Raw genomic sequence first — 26184 nt, 5'->3', positions numbered from 1 at the left:
CTAGATGTCCATCAGCAGACGAATGGATAAGAAAGCTGTGGTACATATACACAATGGAATATTACTCAGCCATTAAAAAGAATACATTTGAATCAGTTCTAATGAGATGGATGAAACTGGAGCCTATTATATAGAGTGAAGTAAGCCAGAAAGAAAAGCACCAATATAGTATACTAATACATATATATGGAATTTAGAAAGATGGTAATGATAACCTTGTGTGCGAGACAGCAAAAGAGACACAGATGTATAGAACAGTCTTTTGGACTCTGGGAGAGGGAGAGGGTGGGATGATTTGGGAGAATGGCATTGAAACATGTTTAATATCATGTAAGAAATGAATGGCCAGTCCAGGTTCAATGCATGATACTGATTGCTTGGGGCCATTGCACTGGGATGACCCAGAGGGATGGTACAGGGAGGGAGGAGGGAGGGGGGTTCAGGATTGGGAACACGTGTACACCTGTGGCAGATTCATGTTGATGTATGGCAAAACCAATACAATATTGTAAAGTAATTAGCCTCCAATTAAAATTAATAAATTTATATCAAAATAAAAATTTTTTAAAAGATGCAAAGATGCTTCACCAAAGCAGAAATAAGCACACGTTGAAAGACTGATCAAATGGTTCAAAGTCGGGGTTTGGGGGTATGGTTTAGAAGGCTGATCTTTTAGAAGACTTGAGCTTTACCTTAGCAATATGTACCATTGAAAACCACTTTGTATTTAATGAATCATAGTGAGAAGGCAATGGCACCCCACTCCAGTATTCTCGCCTGGAAAATCCCATAGATGGAGGAGCCTGGTGGGCTGTAGTCCATGGGGTTGCTAAGAGTCGGACATGACTGAGCGACTTCACTTTCACTTTTCACTTTCCTGCACTGGAGAAGGAAATGGCAACCCACTCCAGTGTTCTTGCCTGGAGAATCCCAGGGACAGGGGAGCCTGGTAGGCTGCCGTCTATGGGGTCGCACAGAGTCGGATACGACTGAAGTGACTTAGCAGCATCAAGGCCAATCATACGGAATTGTGTTTATGGTTAGAATTTGTTAGGAAAGTGATAAAAACCTGCCTGTCAATACAGGAGACATAAGAGATGAAGATTTGATCCCTGGGTCAGAAAGATCCCCTGGAGGAAGGCATGGCAACTGACTCCAGTATTTTTGCCTGGAGAATCCTGTGGGCAGAGGAACCTGGTGGGCTCCAGTCCATAGGATTGCAAAGAATTGGATATGACTAAAGAGACAGACAAGACAAATTCCTCTAAGTACAACAGATATTTAGTTGGGTATGCATGGCACAACAGTACTGGTTTATAAAATATTGGAATACTTCTATTCTGATTCTAAACAGCTGCTATTCAGTGCCTTCTTGGGACCCCTCAAATAACACCATGCTCCTTCAGGCCAAAGTGGGCAAAGAAATCAGCTATCCTAGCACACCTCAGCCTATTCACCTGTCTCTCAGCCTATCCTTCCTCCCCATTGTCTTCCCATCCCTACCTCTCTCTCCCTAGTCAAACAGTCCTGGTCACCTGGCCAAGATTCCCCCCAAGTTACCTGCTTATGGCTTCTTGTAGAAGCTGTAGCCTCTATTTCATCTGTTGTTAAATATTCTGGTATCACCCCTGACTGTAAGAACTGTGTAAGTATTTATGTGGCATAGCTTCACAGCCTTATAATATGATTTTCTTCCCTTTTCTTCAAGATCCTTCATCACAAAGAAGGAGAAACAGATAGAAAGGCATAATTAGGTGTCATGCCTCATCTGTTTCTGTGTTACATGGGATTGAGACTGTTGCACAATTTAAGATAATAGTAAAGAAACAGGTTTTAGAAGATATGAGACATGAATTCAAAGAATAGCATTTCTACTCTGTGACCTTGAGGAAGGTATTTATCCTCTTCAGTCTTCAGTCTCATTTGTATACTAGCAACTATAATATCTAACACATGATATTCTTGTAAGAATTTAATAAGATAATGGACATTATGTGCTTACCTCTGTGTTTACAGAAGCTGGAACATACAAAGTACTCAATAAACAGCAGTTATCCGATAATATAATGCTGCTTTCAGAGAATGCAGTAAAGGAATTTATTTTCATTTAAAGTGACTCCTATATTGAGTTAGCATAATTTTAAATGACATAAAAATCAAATTTTAAAGAATATCTTTCATCAATAGTATTTCACTTTTGGTCTGAAAAACACACTGTATCTACCAATGATTCAACCTTGTTAAATCTAAGAATGTCTGTACCATCCTATGGCTTTTAAATTGGGCTGTTTAACATTCTGTCTTCCTCTCAAGTATAAATTGGCTTATATAAAAATCACCATGTCATGCGACATGGTTCTTCTAGTGAAAGACTATTAGCTATACATGCTGTAACCAGTCTCTCTCACTATAAAACCATTTGTATGCTAATCAGGTCTCTCAAACAATTGTTTATTTTCATGCACAACAAAGAATTTCTTTTCAAAATGTGATAGAGTAATTCAAGACATGTTTATTCCTCTTCTCCCTCGTCTATTTTTCTCTTATCCATCCCTTGTAACTAAATATTAGGTTTTCCCCCAAATGGAATAATGAGTGAATAACTCCTATTAAATAACTTTTATTCTAATAAATGTACCAGTGAAATTAGGAAAGATGTTTCTACTTTTTATTACATATATCACAGTGAATCTGGGTTGTTTGACCAGGGGTCATGGAGCAAACTTTTATCTAAATCAGAAAGATAGTTTTCTTTTTAAGTGAGTATGTATAATTTAATGTCTTGAAGGAGCCCTGTAAAATCAAAAAGCTTGTTCTCCAGTTTTCATGGAGCTGTTTTTGTGTTACTTGAATTATACTGAAGAGTTAATTGGATGAAAAATGATGCTTGTTACCAAAAAGATCCTCAAAATAGTTCTTAATTGTTCTTAATCTGAACAAAAGTATAGAAACACATTTACTAGTTGTCTTATATATTTACTCAACAAATGTTGGCTTTGTTATTTACTGGTTTTGGGGAGAACTTAATGTCTTTCAAGAGTTCTGAATGATTTATATATTTAGAATTCTTTGATCTTTGACTATTATCATTTGGGCAACATATCACCAAATCTTTTCTTCTATTATCTCCTGACATTAACCTGCCTTGGTTTTTAGACCGTAACTGGGGACTTGCATCTAACCTTTTATTATCTTAGTCTATAGAGGAAGAAAGTCTTCCTTTACAGATTTCTAAGAAAAAAACAAGCAAGGAATTGCTGTTAAGAGTGACAATAGCCATGCCTCAGTGTGCATAGAGGTTGGCTCGGAAACAATGTCTAACACATGTGAGGAATGAAAGATTGAAAGGCTTTCAGCTGTCCCGACATGTGGATGAGCCAGTTGGCTGTTCCCACTCACTGTCCCTTTGTCATAGTAAGATCGCCTTCCTCTGGAGGATGTGTAGAACTATCTGATTTTGGCACTTTCGTTTGTTTTGTTTTTCAGTAGGCATCTGTCTTTTAGCATGCTTTCTACCAGGAAGTCATCTCTGTTTCAAATTGAGTAGGCTTTCCACACTGCTCTGAAATTCAGAACTGCCATCAGGAACTGTCACCTGCTTACAATAGGTAGACACCAGAGAACAAGAGGAAAAAGCACTGGCTTTAAAGGTGAAATACTTATCTTCTACCTGTATTTCAGAAAGAAAGATACTCCCAAATGGAACATTTCATCTTCTGCTTCCTTGGTTATCTTATCAGCAAATCGAGTAAATCTTTTATTCTCAAAAGTTTTAAGGTATGACTGGAACGTGTTTTACTTCTTGAGGACTCAGTAGAACTTCTGCAAACTATTGATAGACAAGCATCTTCTTTGTGGTTCATTGATTAATACATATTCATTCATTCATTAAATACATATTCATTCAGTTGAGAGTCAAATACAAATCAATACAACTGCCAAGAAATATGATATGTGTATCAATCAATGAAGAAGTATCTCTTTTCTCTCAAACAAAATTACCTTTGTCATTTTAACAGAAAGCCTAAAATTCCAGTCTTTGGAATTAATCTATTGTTTCTGTAAGAATCTTGTTTAAATGTAACTATATTACCTGTAAGAAATAGCACTTAGTATATAGGTTGGCTAACAAAGAGAAAGACTCTAATAGATTAAAAAAAAAAATGGAAGTGCATTTTAACAGAGGTGGAGGGAAGAAAAAGCACATTTCTAGACCTTTTGACAGAGAGTGGGGGTGATCAAAAATCAAAAACATACAAAGAGTCCAAAAGACTGTTCTATACATCAGTGTCTCTTTTGCTGTCTCGCATAGAGGGAGAGGGAGAGGGTGGGATGATTTAGGAGAATGGCATTGAAACATGTATAATACCATACATGAAATGAATCGCCAGTCCAGGTTCGATGCACGATACTGGATGCTTGGGGCTAGTGCACTGGCACGACCCAGAGGGATGGTACAGGGAGGGAGGAGGGTTCAGGATGGGGAACACTTGCATACCTGTGGTGGATTCATGTTGATATATGGCAAAACCAATACAATATTGTGCAGTCCTAATTAGGTCAATAATTATCAACTTCAACAATTATCAACATTTTGTTGAAGTTGATAATTATTGACCTAATTAGGATTGAGGTTGATTATACTATTATCTCTATTTTGGTGTATGTTTACATTTTTCTACAAAAAAAGTTACAGAAAAAATGGAACTGTTTTTAACCTGGGATGGTGTAAGCCACTGATTGGGACTACATTAAAAGGTGGTTCAACATTAAGGTAATGTTTGTTAACAGCAAAAAACACAACTCACAGTGTAATTACATCAACCGATTATATTTACTCATATTTTATAAATAAATAAGTGAATGAAAGTGAAAATCAAAAAAATTTTTTTTAATTTAAAAAAATGATCTAATATCAGGAAAAAAGAGAAAAAAAAACATATAAAGAATAGATACATGGAAAGAAATAAAGGAGCATTTAAAATACTTAAATGACAACAACTTTTTAATCATCCAAGCAATTTCCCGTTAGCACTGGGTTTAATAAATGGCAATGCTACAATGAAAGTCATTCTTAAAACAGTGTTTTCATTTATTTTCTTATCTATTTGCCCTTAAGTGGAAAGTCATAAAGCAAGACAGTCCATTGGCCTGATAAAGTTATTTCAAAAGCTGTAATTAATGGTACCAATGCTTTGGTTATGTCCATACAATATTTTCATTTACCAATTTTGACTGTATTCTAAATGATCACAGTTCTAGTGCAAGAGAATATTATGACTTAACCTATATTTATTTGTTGGATTCAGGGGTTGACAGTCAAATTAGTAAAATTCGTTTGATATATTCTAAAGTTAGCAGTGCACACACACAGAGAAATACAGAGCTCTCTGTCTTAATATAGCAGTTTTCCCAGATATGATACAGAAGTTTTTAGTAAGAATCTTAACTAACCACCTGTTTATTCATACTCATAATAGCAGACACAGTGGCATCTTTGGTTGTAGCAGAATTACTTTAATACTGTACAATCTTTAGTAGGTGAGCAGGCATGCTTTTCATACATTAAATATATAAATAAAGCTGTGTACATTAGATGTAAGGAATTTTCATATACTGAGAATTCTGAAGAGTAAGGACAAAAGAAAAAGGATTTTTAAACCTTAGAAGTTATCAAAGCTGCAAAATATCCTTCCCCAAGGCCTTTAAAAATAGGACAGATGTCAGAGATGGCTTGGGGTAGTGCAGCTGGACAAAATCAATCACCCTTACATCTCTTCCAGTTCTTGAATCTTCACAACATCCATTTGAAATATGTAGACACACAAGCCATTACTGGAACCTCTTTTACAAAGAAATTACTTAACTTGAGTGAGTTACTGGTAGAGAGAGTGCACATGTATCTTTAGAGGTTCTTATTCATATTCCTGTATCCTTGATTTTAATCATAAAGATTACTCTAACAAATTATATCAATTAATATTATTTTATTTAGAAGTTGAAACTCATAAATCCAATTTTAATTTTCTTTAAAAATACTATAAATATTATTTCTTTGAAATACTATAAATTTCTTTCATCCTTTCTATTTAAATTAGGATATCAGTCTGTCAGGGGAAGTTGCTCTTAAACAAAAATAAATTTCCCTGAAAATAAAAGTAGTATCTTATGAAATATAGTTCTAGGAAAGTTGTATTAGAACTGTAAAGACATCATGAAATCTGATATTATGCTTAATATTGAACAGATATATGATATTAAATACTTTCACATTATGTACTTGTTTCCCAAAATAACATGAAGCAAATAATGTGGTTTAGTACATGCTCCACAGTTTCCAGAAGCATCCCATATTGCTGTTAGCTATTTTGATTTCTCAGCTGTGAAAATTATAATAGATGTTATAATGTGCTATTTCCATACACTTAATTGCATAAAAATCACCTTTTCTCCTTAAAAGACGATTGTCTGTAGTATTTCCAGGAAAATGGATATAATTGTATATAAATGCATTCTTTTAAAAGTTTTTTATCTAATAGAGATAGAAAAGTTTAAGTATTTGCAATCACATTAATAGTATTCCAGAAATCTCTGTATATTGCTTAAAGACACTAATTTTTTGAAAAAGATTCTAGGAAAGTTAATTTAAAGGTATTTTAATTTCCTTATATTTTCATGGTTTTATTAATATATAATTGACATCCAGCACTGTATAAATTTAAGGCATATAGCAAAATGATTTGATTTATATACATCACGAAGTGAATATCACAGTGTATAAAGTCCTGTATTCTAAATTGTATTTTATAGTTTATTTACAGTGTTGTGTTAGTTTCTGATATACAGCAAAGTGATTCATTTTTACATATACGTATATCCATTCTTTTTCAGATTCTTTTCCCTTATATGTCACTACATATACTGATTAGAGTTCTCTGTACTATACAGTAGGTCCTTATATATATATACCAGAGAAGGCAATGGCACCCCACTCCAGTACTCTTGCCTGGAAAATCCCATGGATGGAGGAGCCTGGTGGACTGCAGTCCATGGGGTCGCTAAGAGTCAGACACGACTGAGCAACTTCACTTTCACTTTTCACTTTCATGCATTGGAGAAGGAAATGGCAACCCACTCCAGTGTTCTTGTCTGGAGAATCCCAGGGACAGGGGAGCCTGGTAGGCTGCTGTCTATGGGGTCACACAGAGTCGGACACGACTGAAGTGACTTAGCATAGCATAGCATATATATATACATACAGTAGGTCCTTTATATATAGTAGTGTATATTTGTTAATCTCAACGTCCTGATTTATCCCTCCCTGCCATGTTTCCCCTTTGGTAACCATAAGTTTGTTTTCAGTCAGTGAGTCTGTTTCAATTTTGTAAATTAAGTTCATTTGTATAATTTTTTTTAGGTTCCATGTATAGTGATAACGTGACATTTGTCTTTCTCTCTCTGATTTACTTCACTTAATCTGTAGGTCCAACCATGTGACTTCAAATGGCGTAATTTCATTCCTTTTTATGGCTTATATCCCACTGTATATGTACCATGTGTGAGGGTTCTCTTTTCTCCACATCTTTGCCAACATTTGTTAGTTTTTTTTTTTTTTTTTAAAGCTCTGGTCCTTCTTACAGGTATGAGGTAACACTGTACTGTGGTTTTGATTTGAATTTTTCTGAATACTGAACTTGAGCATCTTCATGTGCCTTTTCACCATCAGTATGTTTTCCTTGAAAAACTGTCTATTCAGAACTTTTGTCCATTTTTTAACCAGATGGTTTGTTTTTCTGATGTTTAGTTGCATGAGCTCATTTTATATTTTGGATATTAATTCCTTATTGGAGATATATTTTGCAAATATTTCCTCCCATTTTGTAGGTGGTCTGTTTTGTTGTTAGTTTCCTTCACTATACAAAAGGTTTTAGGTTGATATAGTCCATTTGTTTATCTTTTCCCCCTTGCTTGAGGGGACATGTTCAAAAAAATATTGCTAAAGGCTGATGTGAGAGAGCATACAGCCTGTTTTCTTTTAGAAGTTTTATGGTTTCAGGCCTTACATTTAGGTCTTTGATCCATTTTTAATTTATTTGTGTGCAAGGTGTGAGAAAGTAGACTAGGCTGATTCTTCTGTATGTAACTGTCCAGTTTTTCCTAACACTGTCATAGAAGCTGTCTTTATCTCGTGTATATTTTTGCCTCTTTGTCATATATTGATTGTCCATAGAGTTGTGGGTTAATTTCTGGGCTCTATTCTATTCCATTGGTGATTTTTTGTTTGTTTGCTTGTTTTTTATTTTGCTGCCAGTAATGTACTTTTTTGGTTATCATAGGTTTGTAGTGTAGTTTGAAAGCTTCCATATTTAAGGCAATTGTCACAAAGTCTTAGAAGTGATGGGGTCTTAATTTTTAGAAATAGAATATCTTCACAGGATTCAATATTCAAGGGTCAAATATTGTAAGGGTGCCTATCAATAGAAATGATTCTTATGTTCCTCTATGTTTTGTGTTTTAATCAATACTAGACTGGGGTCGCTGAGAGTAGGACACAACTGAGTGACTTCACTTTCACTTTTCACTTTCATGCACTGGAGAAGGCAATGGCACCCCACTCTAGTACTCTTACCTGGAAAATCCCATGGACGGAGGAGCCTGGTAGGCTCCAGTTCATGGGGTCACTAAGAGTCAGGCACAACTGAGCGACTTCACTTTCACTTTTCACTTTCATGCATTGGAGAAGGAAATGGCAACCCACTCCAATATTCTTGCCTGGAGAATCCCAGGGACAGAGGAGCCTAGTGGGCTGCCGTCTATGGGGTCGCACAGAGCCGGACATGACTGAAGCGACTTAGCAGCAACAACAGCAGCAGACTTTAATAGAACTTGAGTTTCAAATAATTCTTCAAATTATGATCATGCGATCCTTATGAAAATCATGTGATATAGGCACTAATATTACTCATGTTTTTCAAATGCAAAAAAAATTTTCAGTGAGGTTAACTACTTCAGTTCACTTCAGTTCAGTCTCTCAGTCTTGTCTGACTATTTGCGACCCCATGAACTGCAGCATGCCAGGCCTCCCTGTCCATCACCAACTGCTGGAGTTTACTTAAACTCATGTCCATTGAGTCAGTGATGTCATCCAACCATCTCATCCTCTGCTGTCCCCTTCTCCTCCCACCTTCAATCTTTCCCAGCATCAAGGTCTTTTAAGATGAGTCAGCTCTTTGCATCAGGTGGCCAAGTATTGGAGTTTCAGCTTCAACATCAGTTGAACACTTCCAATGAACACTCAGCACTGATCTCTTTTAGGATGGACTGGTTGGATCTCCTTGCAGTCCAAGGGACTCTCAAGAGTCTTCTGCAACACCACAGTTCAAAAACATAAATTCTTTGACACTCAGCTTTCTTTATAGTCCAACACTCACATCCATTCATGACCACTGGAAAAACCATGGCCTTGAATAGATGGACCTATGTTGACAAGTAATGTCTCTGCTTTTTAATATGCTGTCTAGGTTGATCATAATTTTCCTTCCAAGGTGTAAGCATCTTTTAATTTCATGGCTGCAGTCACCATCTGCAGTGATTTTGGAGCCCAGAAAAATAAAGTCTGACACTGTTTCAACTGTTTCCCCATCTGTTTCCCATGAGGTGATAGGACTGGATGCCATGATCTCAGTTTTCTGAATGTTGAGCTTTAAGCCAACGTTTTCACTCTCCTCTTTCACTTTTATCAAGAGGCAAGAGCCTCTTCATCACTTTTTGCCATATGGGTGGTGTCATCTGCATATCTGAGGTTATTGGTGTTTCTCCTGGCAAACTTGATTCCAGCTTGTGCTTCATCCAGCCCAGCGTTTCTCATGATATACTCTGCATAGAAGTTAAACAAGCAGGGTGACAACATGCAGCCTTGACGTACTCCTTTTCCTATTTGGAACCAGTCTGTTGTTCCATGCACAGTTCTAACTGTTGCTTCCTGACCTGCATACACATTTCTCAGGAGGCAGGTCAGGTGGCCTGGTACTCCCATCTCTTTCAGAATTTTCCACAGTTTATTGTGATTCATACAGTCAAAGGCTTTGGCATAGTCAATAAAGCAGAAATAGATGTTTTTCTGGAATTCTCTTGCTTTTTCGATAATCCAGCGGATGTTGGCAATTTGATCTCTGGTTCCTCTGCCTTTTTTATAACCAGCTTGAACATCTGCAAGTTCATGGTTCATGTACTGTTGAAGCCTGGCTTGGAGAATTTTGAGCATTACTTTACTAGCATGTGAGATGAGTGCAATTGTGCAGTAATTTGAGAATTCTTTGGCATTGCCTTTCTTAAAAATTGAAATGAAAGCTGACCTTTTTCAGTCCTGTGGCTACTGCTGAGTTTTCCAGATTTGCTGGCATATTGAGGGCAGCACTTTCACAGCATCATCTTTTAGGATTTGAAAGAGCTCAACTGGAATTCCATCACCTCCACTAGCTTTGTTCATAGTGATGCTTTCTAAAGCCCACTTGACTTCACATTCCAGAATGTCTGGCTCTAGGTGAGTGATCGCACCATCGTGATTATCTGGGTCGTGAAGTTCTTTTTTGTACAGTTCTTCTGTGTATTCTTGCCATCTCTACTTAATATATTCTGTTTGTTAGGTCCATACCATTTCTATCTTTTATTGAGCCCATCTTTGCATGAAATGTTCCCTTGGTATCTCTAATTTTCTTGAAGTGATCTCTGTTCTTTCCCATTCTATTGTTTTCCTCTATTCTTTGCATTGATCACTGAGGAAGGCTTTCTTATCTCTCCTTGATATTCTTTGCAACTCTGCATTCAAATGGCTATATCCTTTCTGTGCTTTTTGCTTCTCTTCTTTCACAGCTATTTATAAGGGCTCTTCAGACAGACATTTTGCTTTTTTGCATTTCATTTTCTTGGGGATGGTCTTGATCCCTGTCTCCTGTACAATGTCAGGAACCTTAGTCCATAGTTCATCAGGCACTTTGTCTATCAGATCTAGTCCCTTAAATCTATTTCTCACTTCCACTGTATAATTGTAAGGGATTTGATTTAGGTCATACCTGAATGGACTTTCTGGTGACTCAGACGGTAAAGTGTCTGTCTACAATGTGAGAGAACTGGGTTCGAACCCTGGGTTGGAAAGATTCCTTGGAGAAGGAAATGGCAACCCACTCCAGTACTTCTTGCCTTGAAAATCCCATGGACAGAGGAGCTTGGTGCAGGCTACTCTCAATGGGGTCACAAAGAGTTGGGCATGACTGAGCGACTTCACTTTCTTTCTTTGAATGGTCTAGTGGTTTTCCCTACTTTCTTCAATCTAAATCTGAATTTGGCAATAAGGCAACTAATACATGGCAGATAAAAACTCTAATTCAAGGTTTTTGTCTCTAAACCACATAACCTTTCCACTATTTCCTATTTTTTTTTTTTTTCCACAGAAGAAACTTGATAGAGAGGCCAGATCTTGAAGGATTTTACTGGGTGGTGAAAAAGAGATGGTTTTCACATGATTATATTACATACCAAAAAATTTATAGGTGGGAAAAATTTGGTGTATTTTAGGGAGTTGAATGATAAAAAAGAATCAATGGAGTATGTTGTTATTCATTCGTCCAGTTGCATCCGACTCTGTGACCCCATGGACTTGCAGCATGCCTACCCTCCCTGTTCCTCACCATCTCCCAGAGTTTGCCCAAGTTCTTGTCCACTGCACCAGTGATGCCATCCAGCCATCTCATCCTCTGATGCCTCCTCCTTCTGCCCTCAATCTTTCCCAGCGTCAGGGACTTTTCCAATGAGTCGACTGTATAGAGTATAAGTACTGAAAATAACTGTATATAATGTAATGGTGATTAATTGTGAATAATGCTAATTTAGTTTCAACTAGAACATGAAATCAGGCCAAGGAGTTTAGATTTCATGTGGTCAGTAATTATAAATATCAAGAGCTTGAGAGAAGTCTTTGGGTGAAATTTGTTTTGTTTTGTGAAATCAATTCTGAGAATGCACTGATTATTTAAAAAAGGTAACTTCTAGTATATTAAAGAAAGTTCAGTTGCTAGAAACTTCATTCACCAACTGAATATTGAACATTGTTTATTCAGTATCAGGCAGTATACTAAATGTTAAGAGAACTAAATATTCCTTTACTGGAGAGAAAGAGAAGTTTATAAAAGAGCATCTATGAAATGCATCTAAGTATGTTCATGGAATGGTATAAATAACAGTAGTGTGACAAGAGTTTTCAGTGCATGAACAATAATGGAGGAAAGTATGGCTAAGAGAGCAGAAGTCTGCTCAGCTTTTGAAGGATGCTGTATGCCTCTGGCTTTACTGTTAGTGTGACCATCAGGAGGACCTGGGGAGAAGCTCAGCAGGGTTGGAAGAAGAGGCTGGAGTGAGAGGGAATGCAGCAGGTGCAGTTTAACAGTTGAAATACATAAATATCACCTCAAGGAACATTCAGTCAGAAAAAGCAAATTTATTCTTGAGGGTAGGTTTAAAATAAACTGAGTGAATAGCAGACAAAAGTTAGGACTATTGGAAAGATAGAGATAGGGAATACCATTAAACAAAACAGCAAGTATTGATAGGACAAAACTCCCAGAGTGTAAGGTGACATAGTGTAAGGTGTGTGTGTGTGTTAGCCACTCAGTTGTGTCTGACTCTTTGTGATCCCATGGATGGTAGCCCACCGGGCTCCTCTGTCCATAGAATTCTCCAGGTAGAAATACTGGAGTGGGTTGCCATTCTCTGCTCCAGGAGATCGTCCCGACAAAGGGGTTGAACCCAGGTCTTCTGCATTCAGGCAGATTCTTTACTGTGTGAGCCACCAGAAAAGCCTGGAAAGATTAAACTTTAGAGGAAGAATTGATACAGATCCTGCTAAGATGTGATGATGTAGTGACAAGGGCAGATACTTAACCATATCTGTCATTATAAAAGAAAAACCTCCACTCCTTCATAAAATGCACCATCTCAATTATTAGTCAGAAAGGACATTTGATGAGATTTATGTCTTCCATTATCACTTTTTTTCTGAACAGAGTAGATGTTTATGTTTGAAAATAATTTGAATATTTAAGAACATGCAGATGAATTGTGCTATCTTGCTTAATACTAGAAGGCTTATTTGTGAAATGAGGTTCAGTTAAAAAAAATGAAAGCTATTTCAGCTAGTTGGGTAAAGCTTATAAAAATTTAAGATATGGATACTATTCTTCTGTGTTGTATATTTTAAATCCTACTCATAATAGGGTTTTTCTGTCTTATATTTAATTACTGTATTTTAAATTCTGCTATATTGCTCTGGTTACCTAAAATTAGATTTGAGGGACTGGGAATGTTTTCTAAATGTGAATTACTGACAAGTGAAGTGATTCTCTCACCAGGACTCCCATCCTTGTTAAAATTTTAAGAGTCTGTACTATTTTGAAATTTCTCATGTGCTGCCCTGTTATCACAGCACCTCTGTCTTATCCCCCCACAATCTTCATAATTAGTAATTAAAGAGATAATTCTGGGTATATTTGATAGCCGCTGACCCTCCTCTTTGCTATGTCCAGATTATAATTGCTGGTTGTGAAAAGTTCTGAGTGCCCAAAAGTCCTCATGAGATGAATTATTTAATGTAACGTTGACATATTCTGGGAAGTCCATACAGCTTCCATGCTGCTTCTTGTCACAGGTATACAGGGAGAAGTAGTGATCAGGGTGAGTTTTCTAATTTTAGGATTGACTAAAGGAGCCTCAGGGGATACACACAGCATTACGTCTTAAATGTTCATTGGGAATCAAGATAGATTATTCCCCAAAGCACCTACACCGTATACCCATGTTGCCTGGTTTCAGTTGAGAATTTGAGGCAAGCATTGCTATTTTTCAAACTGCCCCATCTCTACCACATTTTCAAGAAAGACAGCAACAACATTCTGGCTTTAGAAGTTTTCCAACTGAAGTATACCAGAGCTGGTCAAAGAGGTTTAAGATATTGATTCCCTCAATTTTGAGGGTAATCGTCAAGGTCTGGGGCAACCTCTATAATTATTCTGTGAATAGTTTCTGCTCTTTACTTGAGTATAATTTGCAAATTTTCTTTGTCTTAATATGTTTTGTTATGAAAATTTGGGGAGAATTGATGAAAGTGCAGTCCATCTTCGGAGAAGGCAATGGCACCCCACTCCAGTACTCTTGCCTGGAAAATCCTATGGACGGAGGAGCCTGGTAGGCTGCAGTCCATGGGGTCGCTAGGAGTCGGACACGACTGAGCGACTTCACTTTCACTTTTCACTTTCATGCACTGGAGAAGGAAATGGCAACCCACTCCAGTGTTCTTGCCTGGAGAATCCCAGGAACAGGGGAGCCTGGTGGGCTGCCGTCTATGGGGTCGCACAGAGTCGGACACGACTGAAGTGACTTAGCAGCAGCAGCAGCAGTAGCAGCAGTCCATCTTGCAGCTGTCTTATCAGTTACTGAGCATGGATGGGAACCAAGACAAGAGCATATCAAAGATGAGGAAAGTAATTATAATCCATCAATGAAGAAACCAATTAACTCTTTCATTTTTCTAAACAAATTTCATTTTTGTCATTACATTATTGGTAGAAAGAATTTAATAGTTCTATACATTCCTTTTGAGAAACCCAGATATTTTTCTTATTTTCTAAAAATTTGTAAATAGCTAAGCCTTTCATCTTGATACCAGATATGCATTTCACTCCTTCTGTCATGTTCATTAGTTATCTGACAATCTTAAAATTGAAAACTCTCACATGTATTTGAGTCAACAAACATGTTGCTTTTAGAAAAATCTGGCTTTTTAGAGCTACTTAGTAATTTTTGGTCTCTAACTCAAGATTTTTAGTCTCCTGGTTTATAAAGTGTTCTTTGGTAGGGTTATTTTGGAAATTTTTACAGATATCTAAATATAACTGTCCCAAACACTACTTTGACATTTATGCAAGGATGTATTTTTTCAAACTTTAAGAATCAGCTTATTAATTTTAAAAAAGGCAGCTTTCTTGTGACTACTGGTCATAGCTTTTCAAAATTTTATTAGTTTATAAATTATAAAAATGATTTATATTTAAAATTTTTATTTTAAAAATGCATTTATATTAATCTTCAAATATAAGATTCAGTAGGTAGAAACCCTCAGTAAAAAGAGTTTCACTTGCTTTAGTTCCTATAATTTGGATTTAAATATGTATATATTTTTTTAATTTGTGTGTATACATATATACATATGTATGGAGAAGTATATTTTTAAAATATTGATACTCAAGTTACAGAGACATGTTTCAGTAATATGAATTGTACATTTGTATTTGACAGAACTAATACCCTTGTATAGTGGTAATTGTATAATATACATGAAGAATACAGGGAATCCATTAGTAGTAACATTTAAGCTAGTGAAACTACAACAGAAAAGTTTGTTTACATCTGCCAAACACAAATGGTTGAAAGCTGTTTTAGCATCAGAAAAAATCACATATATCTAGAATACATATTTGATAAGGCATTTCAAAAAACATATATTACTTTTGGCAACTCCAGCTTTCTTTTTTCCAGCTTTCTTTTTTTTTGCTTACATAGTATGTTTAGTTTCTTTTTTCTTAGTTTTCTAGTGCTAGTATATAACTGTCTTCTGCAATTCTAACAATTTTTACACATCCTAGAAGATGTTAGATTGGCCTTTTCAGTATTGTCATTAATTATTCTGCCTCACTAAATAAAGTCTCTTGATGAAAGTGAAAGAGGAGAGTGAAAAAGTTGGCTTAAAGCTCAACATTCAGAAAACGAAGATCATGGCATCCGGTCCCACCACTTCATGGGAAATAGATGGGGAAACAGTGGAAACAGTGTCAGACTTTATTTTTTGGGCTCCAAAATCACTGCATATGGTGACTGCAGCCATGAAATTAAAAGACGCTTACTCCTTGGAAGGAAAGTTATGACCAACCTAGATAGCATATTCAAAAGCAGAGACATTACTTTGCCAACAAAGGTCCGTCTAATCAAGGCTATGGTTTTTCCTGTGGTCATGTATGGATGTGAGAGTTGGACTATGAAGAAGGCTGAGCGCTGAAGAATTGATGTTTTTGAACTGTGGTGTTGGAGAAGACTCTTGAGAGTCCCTTGGACTGCAAGGAGATCCAACCAGTTCATCCTAAAGGAGATCAGCCCTGGGTGTTCTCTGGAAGGAATGATGCTAAAGCTGAAACTCCAGTACTTTGGCCACCTCATGCGAAGAGTTGACTCACTGGAAAAGACTCTGATGCTGGGAGGGATTGGGGGCAGGAGGAGAAGGGGACGACAGAGGATGAGATGGCTGGATGGCATCACCAACCTGATGGACATGAGTTTGAGTTAACTCCAGAAGTTGGTGATGGACAGGGAGGCCTGGCGTGCTGCGATTCAAGGGGTTGCAAAGAGTCGGGTACGACTGAGTGACTGAACTGAACTGAAATAACGTAAAACATATTTTTGAGCTGTTTTTTTTTTTTTTTTTTTCTTTAGGGCCTTGAAATAGAAAAGAAAGTTATAAGATGTGTTTACTAAAAGGCAATTCACCTTCTTAGAACATTATTAACTACATTAATATCAATCACTTATTTAGTGCTTACCAGGAAAAATACTAAGAACTTTTGATATACTTCTTGTAACAACCTGGTAAAATACAAAGTATAACTTACCCAAGTTACTCAACTAATAGAACCAGAAACTGGACTCAAGAATCTGGCTCTAGATTCTCCTCTACAAGAATCTCGACTGCATTGCATTTATTTATGTGATTAACACATATGGAATTCCTCCTCTGGGCCTACATCCCATAATGCTTAGTGCTTTGCCATGAGTGACTATTGATCCTTGCAACCCAGGTAGACTCAGCTGGCAGTTCCATTTACAGATGAGAAAACTAATGTTAAATTGATTAAATAATGTCCCATAGATATTAACAAAACTGATTATAAATCAGAAGTGTGTCTTGAGTGAAACATCTGGGTTATTGCAATAATCAGTGTCAGATTAATACATGACTACAGTCCTGTGGTGTGACTGTACTTTGGGTTTGAGAGAGCTTGGCAAAATTAAAAATCATTATGGGAAATTTGGAAGATGCCTATAAAACAAGTATAAATAGGAATTTAGCAACCTGAAATTGGATATAGCAATATACAGTGTGAATGTTTGATAAAAACTTGTAATTGATGATCTTGAAGAAAAATCTTGATGTTCTGAGTTAAGTATATCTTTAAAAATGCAAGGGATGACTATATAAAGTGCAGTTACCACCAGTAGGTGAACTCAGTGAATGCACCCTGTTCATCTGCTCTTTAGAAAATTCTTTTGCTTGATAGTTACTCAGTTTTAAGACTTTTTTAAAAACAAAAGACTCCCGATAGAAGTATAAAGCTAGCTGTTCTCCATACTTATAAAGATTAAAAGTATAAAATAAATCAGTTCATTTAAGTTCCACTGAAACCTTTTTGTTTATGTTACCTGATATAATTCTAAAAAGAGCCCTGCCAACAAGTTGCCATTATATGAATTTCACATTTGAGGTATCTTACATGGTTTAAGTATCTTTCCCACTTATCTAAGGATAAGAGATAGAACAATAAGTCAAATCAACCCTTAGATTTTCAATTCATGCCTATTTATGGGTTGAAAAATAATTGTGTTTTTAATGCATTATTTGACAAAAATGCACCTTTTATTTCCTATGCAGCTTTTAAAATTTAATTTTTTAAATACATAAGCTAATTTTGATGTCTCTGATAATCAGTACTGGTCTCTGGTAGGATTTTTCATTGTTTTGTTTTATAAGTTTATGCTAACAATTTATTGTGCTTGATAGTTTTGGAGTTGAAAAATGTAAGCTAACCCAAATCACGGTGTTCCTTCCTACAATTTTTCCAGGTCCTGAGGAGGTAGAAACCAAGTGCCCCTGGAATCACATTGCTTGCCTTGGTGCCAACAAATGTATTCATTTATCCCAACTGTGCAATGGCGTCCTGGACTGTTTAGATGGATATGATGAAGGAGTACACTGCCGTGGTGAGTCCATTTGCAGAAAAATGCAACTGAAATACTGAATTTTTCATAGTTTTATTGAAAGTTCAAAGAGAACCTATAACCTGTCTTGTCTTTCAACCCCAGCTTTATCAGTTATTGAGAAAGCATGAGTTTTATTGCCAGAGACATTCAATATGCATTTCAAAGCTGTGACTATTGTGCTTTATTGAAAAATGCTATCAGAAGTAAAAACACATACACACACACACACAAATTTAGACTTTGAAGTTGGGCTCTTAAACAATCATGTATTTCCTAGCAAGGAGTGCTTTTGGGCAAAGGACAAATGAGAAGTCTTTGTCACAGTAGATTGATACCATACATAAAAACATGTTCCCTCTGAACTGTTACTTGTACTAAGATTATTTGAAGTAAAACCCCTGCAACCAAATATTTTAATATATTGTATCATGAAAAATGTCCCCTTAATATTATTTCCATGAAGTTATACTATTAACTTTCTATAATTTTCCTTCTTTTTACAAGTCTACATTCTTCAGTGGTCAAGGGTTTACCTATATACTCATGATGGGTGTAACTAGATCTTAAAACTTATAAAAAGTTAATTGGTTTGGGAAGCAGGGATAAAATGTTAAACAAAGAAACAGGGAAAAGTTGAGGATTAAGGTAAGGATCCTGATGTGGAAACAGAATCAAGCTATCAGTCAAGTGAATCTGTTTTCAACTTGAAATAGAGAAAGAACCCACTGGATCAGAAGTCTCTAACTCATATTCTAGCACGTTGAATGTGACAATATGTTTACTGAAACTGTCAGAGCAACCTGTCCTTCATGTTGGAGTCAGTAAAACTATAAGGAGTAGAAAGAACTGTAGAAAACTGGAGATGCATATCTGGTATCTGGACAGACTCACTAAATTGATGCCATTTTGGAAAGGTCCTTGGTCACCAAAAGTTCCAGTTTTTCAGGAGGAGCTCCACTTATTTATGTGCATAAAGTGTTCAAACTTAGCTACTGCTTTTTAAACATTGCATGGTGAGCAATGAACAGGCTTAACACAACTTGTCTGGAGACCTGACAGAACTTACTGGCTGCCATTTTCCCACATTTGGACTGAAATAACCTGGACTCAAAACCAGAGATGGAGAGATACCTTAGAAAAAGAGTAAATCTTAGTTTAGAAAGGTAATTCAAAATAGAAAGGATGTCGAGAAAGCGTAGATCAAGTATGTTGCGAGGTCTTTTCCTTCTTTCTAATGTAATGTCCAATTACTCTGGCTCTGTGGACAAATTCAGACTGAGAAGTTAAAGGTCTTTCTTCTTTGGTAGTATTTCCTTTCTTAGCCTTGAACTCTAGCAGGGTCACATAAGAAGCCAGTGGATTCTTAGTTTCAGTTATAAACATAAGTATAATAATAAGAAGAAATTTTCCTTTTATTTAAAGACTGTGACAGGTTTTCCTTTTTATGATTGTATAGTTTTAAAGATAATGTTAATAGAAGGTAAATTAGTGAATTACAAGGAAATAGAAGTTAGAATTTAATTTTCTTTTCAGAAATAAACTGTATTTTCTAGAACCTAATTCTGTCCTCCTTAGTTTTAATTCAAGTTTTTTATTACATTTAAAACAAAATTCCAGATAGACATGTGTGACTAAGCTTCTTTAAAGACTGAAAATCGTCACATTGCCAAATACTTCCTCAGAGGTGATTATGCAAATTTGAATATCTTTCAAACATATTTCAATTACATGGATCATATGAAAATATAAATGAGTTCTCTAGTAAAATCTAGAGTTGTGATTTAATGAAGACAGGGATATATATATATATATATATATATTAATAGTAAAACAAGGGATCAAATAAAAACAAAATATCAGTACAAAAATAAAATGGCATTAAATATATGTTGATTCTTGGAAAAAGTACCATATAATTCAGATTAAAATTTAGGGGATATAGTTGCTTACACTTCTATCTTTTCCTGTTCTAATTCAAGTTTCCAGCTGTTTCAAGTTTCACATCTTTATCACAAGTGGTGATATTTTATTTTTTTATTTTTAATTTGCCAGTAGGGCACTGATTGTACCACTTTGGCCTTCTTAATATTTCTAAATTTAACCAAATAAAGTATTCTAAAATACCTAAATAATGCATGACCTATGGTGGACTTAGAAATAAGGGAAAGTATATTTGGATCTCTACCTGTTATTTACCTTAGTAGAAGGATTTTCTTCTATTTCTGTGGGCTTGCACAATGACATAGAATGCTAGGATCAAGATGACTGAGTGATACTGTGATTCCAGAGTCAGTGGTTTAACAAAACATTTCTGCCTTGAGAAAAGAAAATTAGGAACATGTTTGTCTGCTTGTTCAGGTAAAGTGCCCTGGACTCTATCATCAGATAGAAGGAACACCAGCTTTATCATATGTATGTGGTTTGTGTTTAGAAAAGATGTTTGATTGTAGGCAAAAATATATCATGAGAATTGAGTGTATTTTCCCACCTTCAGCCTTCCTCCTGATTTTGAGTCACACTCAATGAAGAGATGTTTTCTCAAGGGTTAATTATGACCTAATTAACATCAAGTCTCTAAGGACTTTTTTACTTACTAGAGACATAAAGAAATATATTAATTCAAACACTGCATTAATTTTTAGAAATGCTTTCCTTTGTAGAAAAATTCTGTCTAATCACTTCTATCTCCATTGCTTTCTTTTTGTTGCATTCTGAGCACATATTCTAGAGAAGGAAATGGCAACCCACTCCAGTACTCTTGCCTGGAGAATCCCATGGACGGAGGAGCCTGGTGGGCTGCAGTCCGTGGGGTCAAAAAGAGTCAGACACGATTTCACTTTCACCCTCACTTTTCACTCTCATGCATTGGAGAAGGAAATGGCAACCCACTCCAGTGTTCTTTCCTAGAGAATCCCAGGGACAGGGGAGCCTGGTGGGCTGCTGTCTATGGGGTCACACAGGGTCAGACACGACTGAAGCAACTTAGCAGCAGCAGCAGCAGCAGCAGAGCACATACTCTAAATAATTACAAAGCCTAATATATGATTCAAAGATGGATATGTTTCCTTTTCCTCATAAAAGATCCTGAGTACACTTGTAATATATTTGTGACCCTTGTGAAAATTAATAAGGAGAAAAGTTTAACAATTTGGAGGTGATAGTTTGGTCTTGGGAATGCTTTTGTATCAACTGAATTGTTTTCTGAATGGTTTCCTAGAAAAATCAATTTCTTCTTGGTAAGGATAATGAAAAGATATCTATTATTAATGATTTTCTATAACACTGATGTTTTAATTTCCATAATTTAGCTTCATTTAAAGAAAGAAAAATGGACTTTTGTATATGGGTGTAGCTGTACGTAGGAATGTGCTTATAAAAATTTTATAATAGGAAAGTTCAAAATCTCCACATTGTATTAAAAAAAAAATCATGTCTTCCTACGTAGTATTTAATATGGGTGGTAATATCACTATCTAAATTGCGTGAATAATGAAAACACATTATATACATACAGTATGATGCCTCTCAACACAGGATGTTGTTGCTTAGTTGCCAAATAATTTGTGGCCCCAACTCTTTGCAACCCTTTGGTCTGTGGCCCACTAGACTCCTCCATCCATGGGATCTCCCAGGCAAGAATACTGGAGTGGATTGCCCTTTCTTTCTCCAGGGGATATTCCTGACCAAGGGATCAAACCCACATTACTGCACTGGCAAGTTTATTCTTTACCCCTGAGCCACCATGGAAGCCCTGGTGGGAAATACAGGATATTTCCACAAAATTCCTCACAATCATATAAAGAAGTGAACAAATTCAACTAACAGAGACCAAATGAACTGAGATGTATCAAAACACTTTTAATATTTGCCATCCTTAAGGTAATTCCTTTTGTTAATATTTAAAGAAGCTGTGAGGAAGAGAAACCCTCTTTATTCACAGTCCTGGTTAGATTACGTTTGCAGTGCAAAATGGTCGTTTATTTAGATGCTCATGGGACTGACAGTCTCTGTGGCCCTATCTGCTCTTACTCTATTAAAAGAATCTGAGAACTCTTCCGGTTACTATGAAAAGGAAGTCTATCTTCTGTGGCCCTAGAAAAAGTGATTGTGGTTGCTTTCCAGTAAACATTTCAATTTCCTTTTAAATTCAAGGGGATAAAGTATGTAAAGAGTCTATTAAAACTAATCAGGGAATGAAACTCTGACATCTGAAAAGCTCCCTACCCAGACAAACAAGTATGCATACATAGACACATGTACTGTTCTTTTCTGATCTTTCTATACTAAACCTGTTCCTACATGATTCTCAGTGTATAATATATTCATTTAGTGTGTTTGATCAGGAATCAAAAGAAGAATAAGATTCTCTTAAGTATTATCTAACTCCTTGAAATAATGCATATGAAGAAATTTTAAAATTCCATTTAATTATTTTACTTGCCAATTGGAATATAAATTTCCTTATATATGCAATTACATTTTTCTCTATCCACAATCTAACCTATATGTATGTATTTTAATGTATTTAATTTAGATACCAACTCATATATAAAATTTTATTTATTTTGCTTTCATATTGATCTTCATAAAACTAGATTCTTATGAGAAGATGCCAAAAAATCCTGAATATGATTTACAAACTGAAGGCTTTCTCAAAATGGACCAGGATAAATGCCAAACCTTATTATCTATATTGATTCACCATAGGAAAATTAGTCACCCTTAAAACTTCTTGTGTGAATCTCATATATTCTAAATATTCCAACAAGAAATTAATCTAGCCCAATTAATTAAAATTAATATATTTGACAATATTAAATTTAATAAATATAATAAAATAATTAGGAATTAATTCTTAACACAAATTCATGACTCTGTTCTCTCATTTTTACAGAAAGGAAATATTTTATCTCGTTATGACACATTAGTCATTACAGCACTGACTTCCAAGCAGCACAAGGATAGCTTGTAGCTCCCAAAAGGGGCTTCCCTGGTAGCTCAGTAGTAAAGAATCTACCTGCCAAACGAGGAGACGTGAGTTTGATCTCTGGGTTGGGAAGATACCCTGGAGAAGAAATGGCAACCTGCTCCAGTATCCTTGCCTAGAAATCCCATGGACAGAGGAACTTGGTGGACTACAGTCAATGGGTTGCAAACAGTCAGACATGATTTAGTCAACAGCAAAAAAATAACTAAAAAGAAAGAAAGGAAAGAATGAATTTAGTGAATTTGATAAAGAAAACACATGCATTTGGTACATTTTGTTGTTTTTACTTTCATTTTATTGTATGAATGAATCTTCTTCAATTTCCATTTTAAAAGTTCCTGTTGAAAAGTATTGCTAGTCTCTTTCTAAATTAAAATGAGTTCACCATGCTACATACAGAATGGAATTTCAGCATGCAGAATCCGATAACAGAGGTATGGAGAAGAGTGAAAATTGCAAGCAGTGTTATGCAAAGTGTATCTGTCAGCAACATAAAGCTTGACACATGTGGAGGGAAACTTCACAGTGTGTACTCAGTCACCTAAAACATTGGTTGAGCTAGAAAACAAGCAAACTGGAATTAGCCAGAAGGACCTGGGTTTGTGTGCTCAGACCACTTTTGATTACTAAATCTCCTACAACTTAAGAGTGAAAGTGAAAGTTGCTCAGTCCTGTCTGACTCTTCGTGACCCCATGGGCTATATAATCCATAGAATTCTCTAGGCCAGAATACTAGAGTGGGTAGCCTTTCCCTTCTCCAGGGGAACTTCCCAACCCAGGGATGGAACACAGGTCTCCCGCATTACAGGCAGATTCTTTACCAGATGAGGCACAAGGGAAGCCTACAACTTAAGAGTAGATCCTGCTATATTCTTTTCCTTGTATTGGCTTGTGTTAAGGTAATCAGATAGTCTCAAATCTATCTTAAGTGTAAGCATTTCCTCCAAAGAGCTTAGCTTAATTAATTAAGTTAGTTCAGTGAAGGGCTATGATCCTTAACATTGGTTGGTTTCAGGGCCAAATGAATGCTTCTTTGAAGCAAAGGAACAGTTCTTAGAAAGAATAGATCTTCTACAATGTATTATTCCTCTGCAAGACTATTGTATATATTAACGACACCTATATGAAATTAGGATAGTATACTTTGTACAGACTATTCTAACTATACGTATATAGATGTGTGTATACATATGTATATACACACAAATACATAGGTACACATATATATGTACACATATAGGTACATATATATACACATAAGTATATATATTTATTTTTCAGAGTTTTAGTTTTTAAAATTCTGCTTAATTAGAAAGACACTTTTCAACACTGATTTATCAGATATAATTATAAACTAATCCTGCTAAAGAAAATTGGATTTCAACTTTGAGCTGTTTGAATATGTTGACTTCTAGAGATAGTTAACTAGCTAACTAGATACCTGTGGCGGAAAATGATTAAGTCATTTGGTTCAGCATAATCTAAGATTGTTTTTTGGAAATGAATCCTTTTGTAGTGGACTGACATGTTTGATTAAGGTTAGTATTATTTTTGTAAAATAGAAAAAAATAGTGCATAGACCTAATAGCTTAAAATGATCTAACATTGAAGGATCTAGCTTAAAACAAAGATATTCTTTATTAAAATATCATCTCAAATTCTATATCTCTCTCTCTTCCTCAAACAGTTTCAAACTAACAAACTATTTCCATATTTTTTGACCAAATCTTTTCTGTGGTGATAATCCTGGTGCATTATGGACCTTCAGTTAGTGTTAAATTGTACTCTAGTTCCAGGTGATTTTACTCTATTGAAGTAGATGCAAGTCAAACATGGATCCACAACTCACACCCAATAAAGTATTTATTTTGTTTGCTTAATATCTATAGAAGAAATGGCAGTTGCTTGACAGACAGCTTTACTCCTTGGTTCAAAGAACTCCTATTATACCTGTGTCTCAAACATAACAGCCTCTTAGATTGAAGGCCTCATGAAACCATAGAAAGTCAAAGAATCAGGTTTCCCACACCCAGTAATCTCTCCCCCACAGAAGAGAGTTGTTAAGAGTCCCCACCAATTTTGGAATTGTTAATTTATATGAATATTCATGCACACTGGGACTCATCATTTATCTGGATCTTTCCCTCACCATCTTTTTCCTGATATGATAGAAAACAAAGAATAGTCTGTAAGAAACAATAAAGGGTATGAGGTCAAAATGGGTAGTATTCTAAATGTACCAGTAGAAACACAGTAAAGCTTTCCCTATATTCAATTCATGTATTAACTTCAGTAAATGTTGATTGAGCGTTGACAGTATTCCAGATGCTTACCGAAACCCTAGGGATATAGAAAATCCTATTTTCTGCCTTCATGGAATTCACATATCTGAATGGAGGAAGGTAAAAATGTCTGAGGAAGAATAAAATGAGGAGCATCTAATTCAGCTTTGGAGGATGCAGGAAAATTTCCCAAGAGAGTTGATCTGCATCTCACTCTAGGAGTTGAGTAGGCAAATGAGGGAAGGAAGAACATTTCAAAAGTCAGGAACTATATGGACAGAGACACAAGTAAGACATCATTGCACACTCAAGACAGTTCTATGCTATTTGCTAAGTTTGAAGCATAGCGTCATGAGTGGAGAGAGATGAACTTAAAGCTGAAGAAATACTTGGTCCAGACCTGGAGTGGTTATGTTTGAATAAGTATATGGTGTTTAGTTGCCAAGTCTTGTCTGACTCTTTTGTGATTCCATGGACTATAGCCTACCAGGCTTCTCTGTACATGGGGTTTACCAGACAAGAATACTGGAGTGGGTTGCCATTTCCTTCTCCAGGGGATCTTTTTGAAAAAGGGATCGAACTGGCATCTCCTGAATTGGCAGGTAGATTCTGTACCTCTGCGCCACCAGGGAAGCCCAGGGATGTTGTATGACCCACTTAAAATGCATTGCATAAAACTGAAAAGAGAAAGACTATGAAAAATGACACTAGGATATATTCTCAATGATATTATAAGGATGTTATATAATGCTGTTTTATAATTAAACATATGAAGACTAGCTTGTTGCATATATGTATTCATAGCTATCTAACTTATTCTTCAAAGTTTAAAATGCGTTT

The 26184-nt window shown here is 35.9% G+C and overlaps 1 protein-coding gene across 1 annotated transcript in view; it reads left to right on the top strand.

The window, feature by feature from the left end:
- LRP1B (LDL receptor related protein 1B) overlaps positions 1–26184 on the top strand; it is a 1793119-nt gene that overhangs the window by 350083 nt on the left and 1416852 nt on the right. Inside the window, exon 2 of the mRNA XM_070360639.1 lies at positions 17938–18075. Coding sequence (XP_070216740.1) covers positions 17938–18075 — 138 coding nt within the window. The remainder of the gene's footprint in view (positions 1–17937; positions 18076–26184) is intronic.

This window comes from Bos mutus, chromosome 2 (genome assembly GCF_027580195.1).
Source record: "Bos mutus isolate GX-2022 chromosome 2, NWIPB_WYAK_1.1, whole genome shotgun sequence".
NCBI classification, from domain to species: Eukaryota; Metazoa; Chordata; class Mammalia; order Artiodactyla; family Bovidae; genus Bos; species Bos mutus.
Note: the sequence above shows the minus strand (reverse complement) of the source record. Positions and strands in the feature narration are given on the sequence as shown.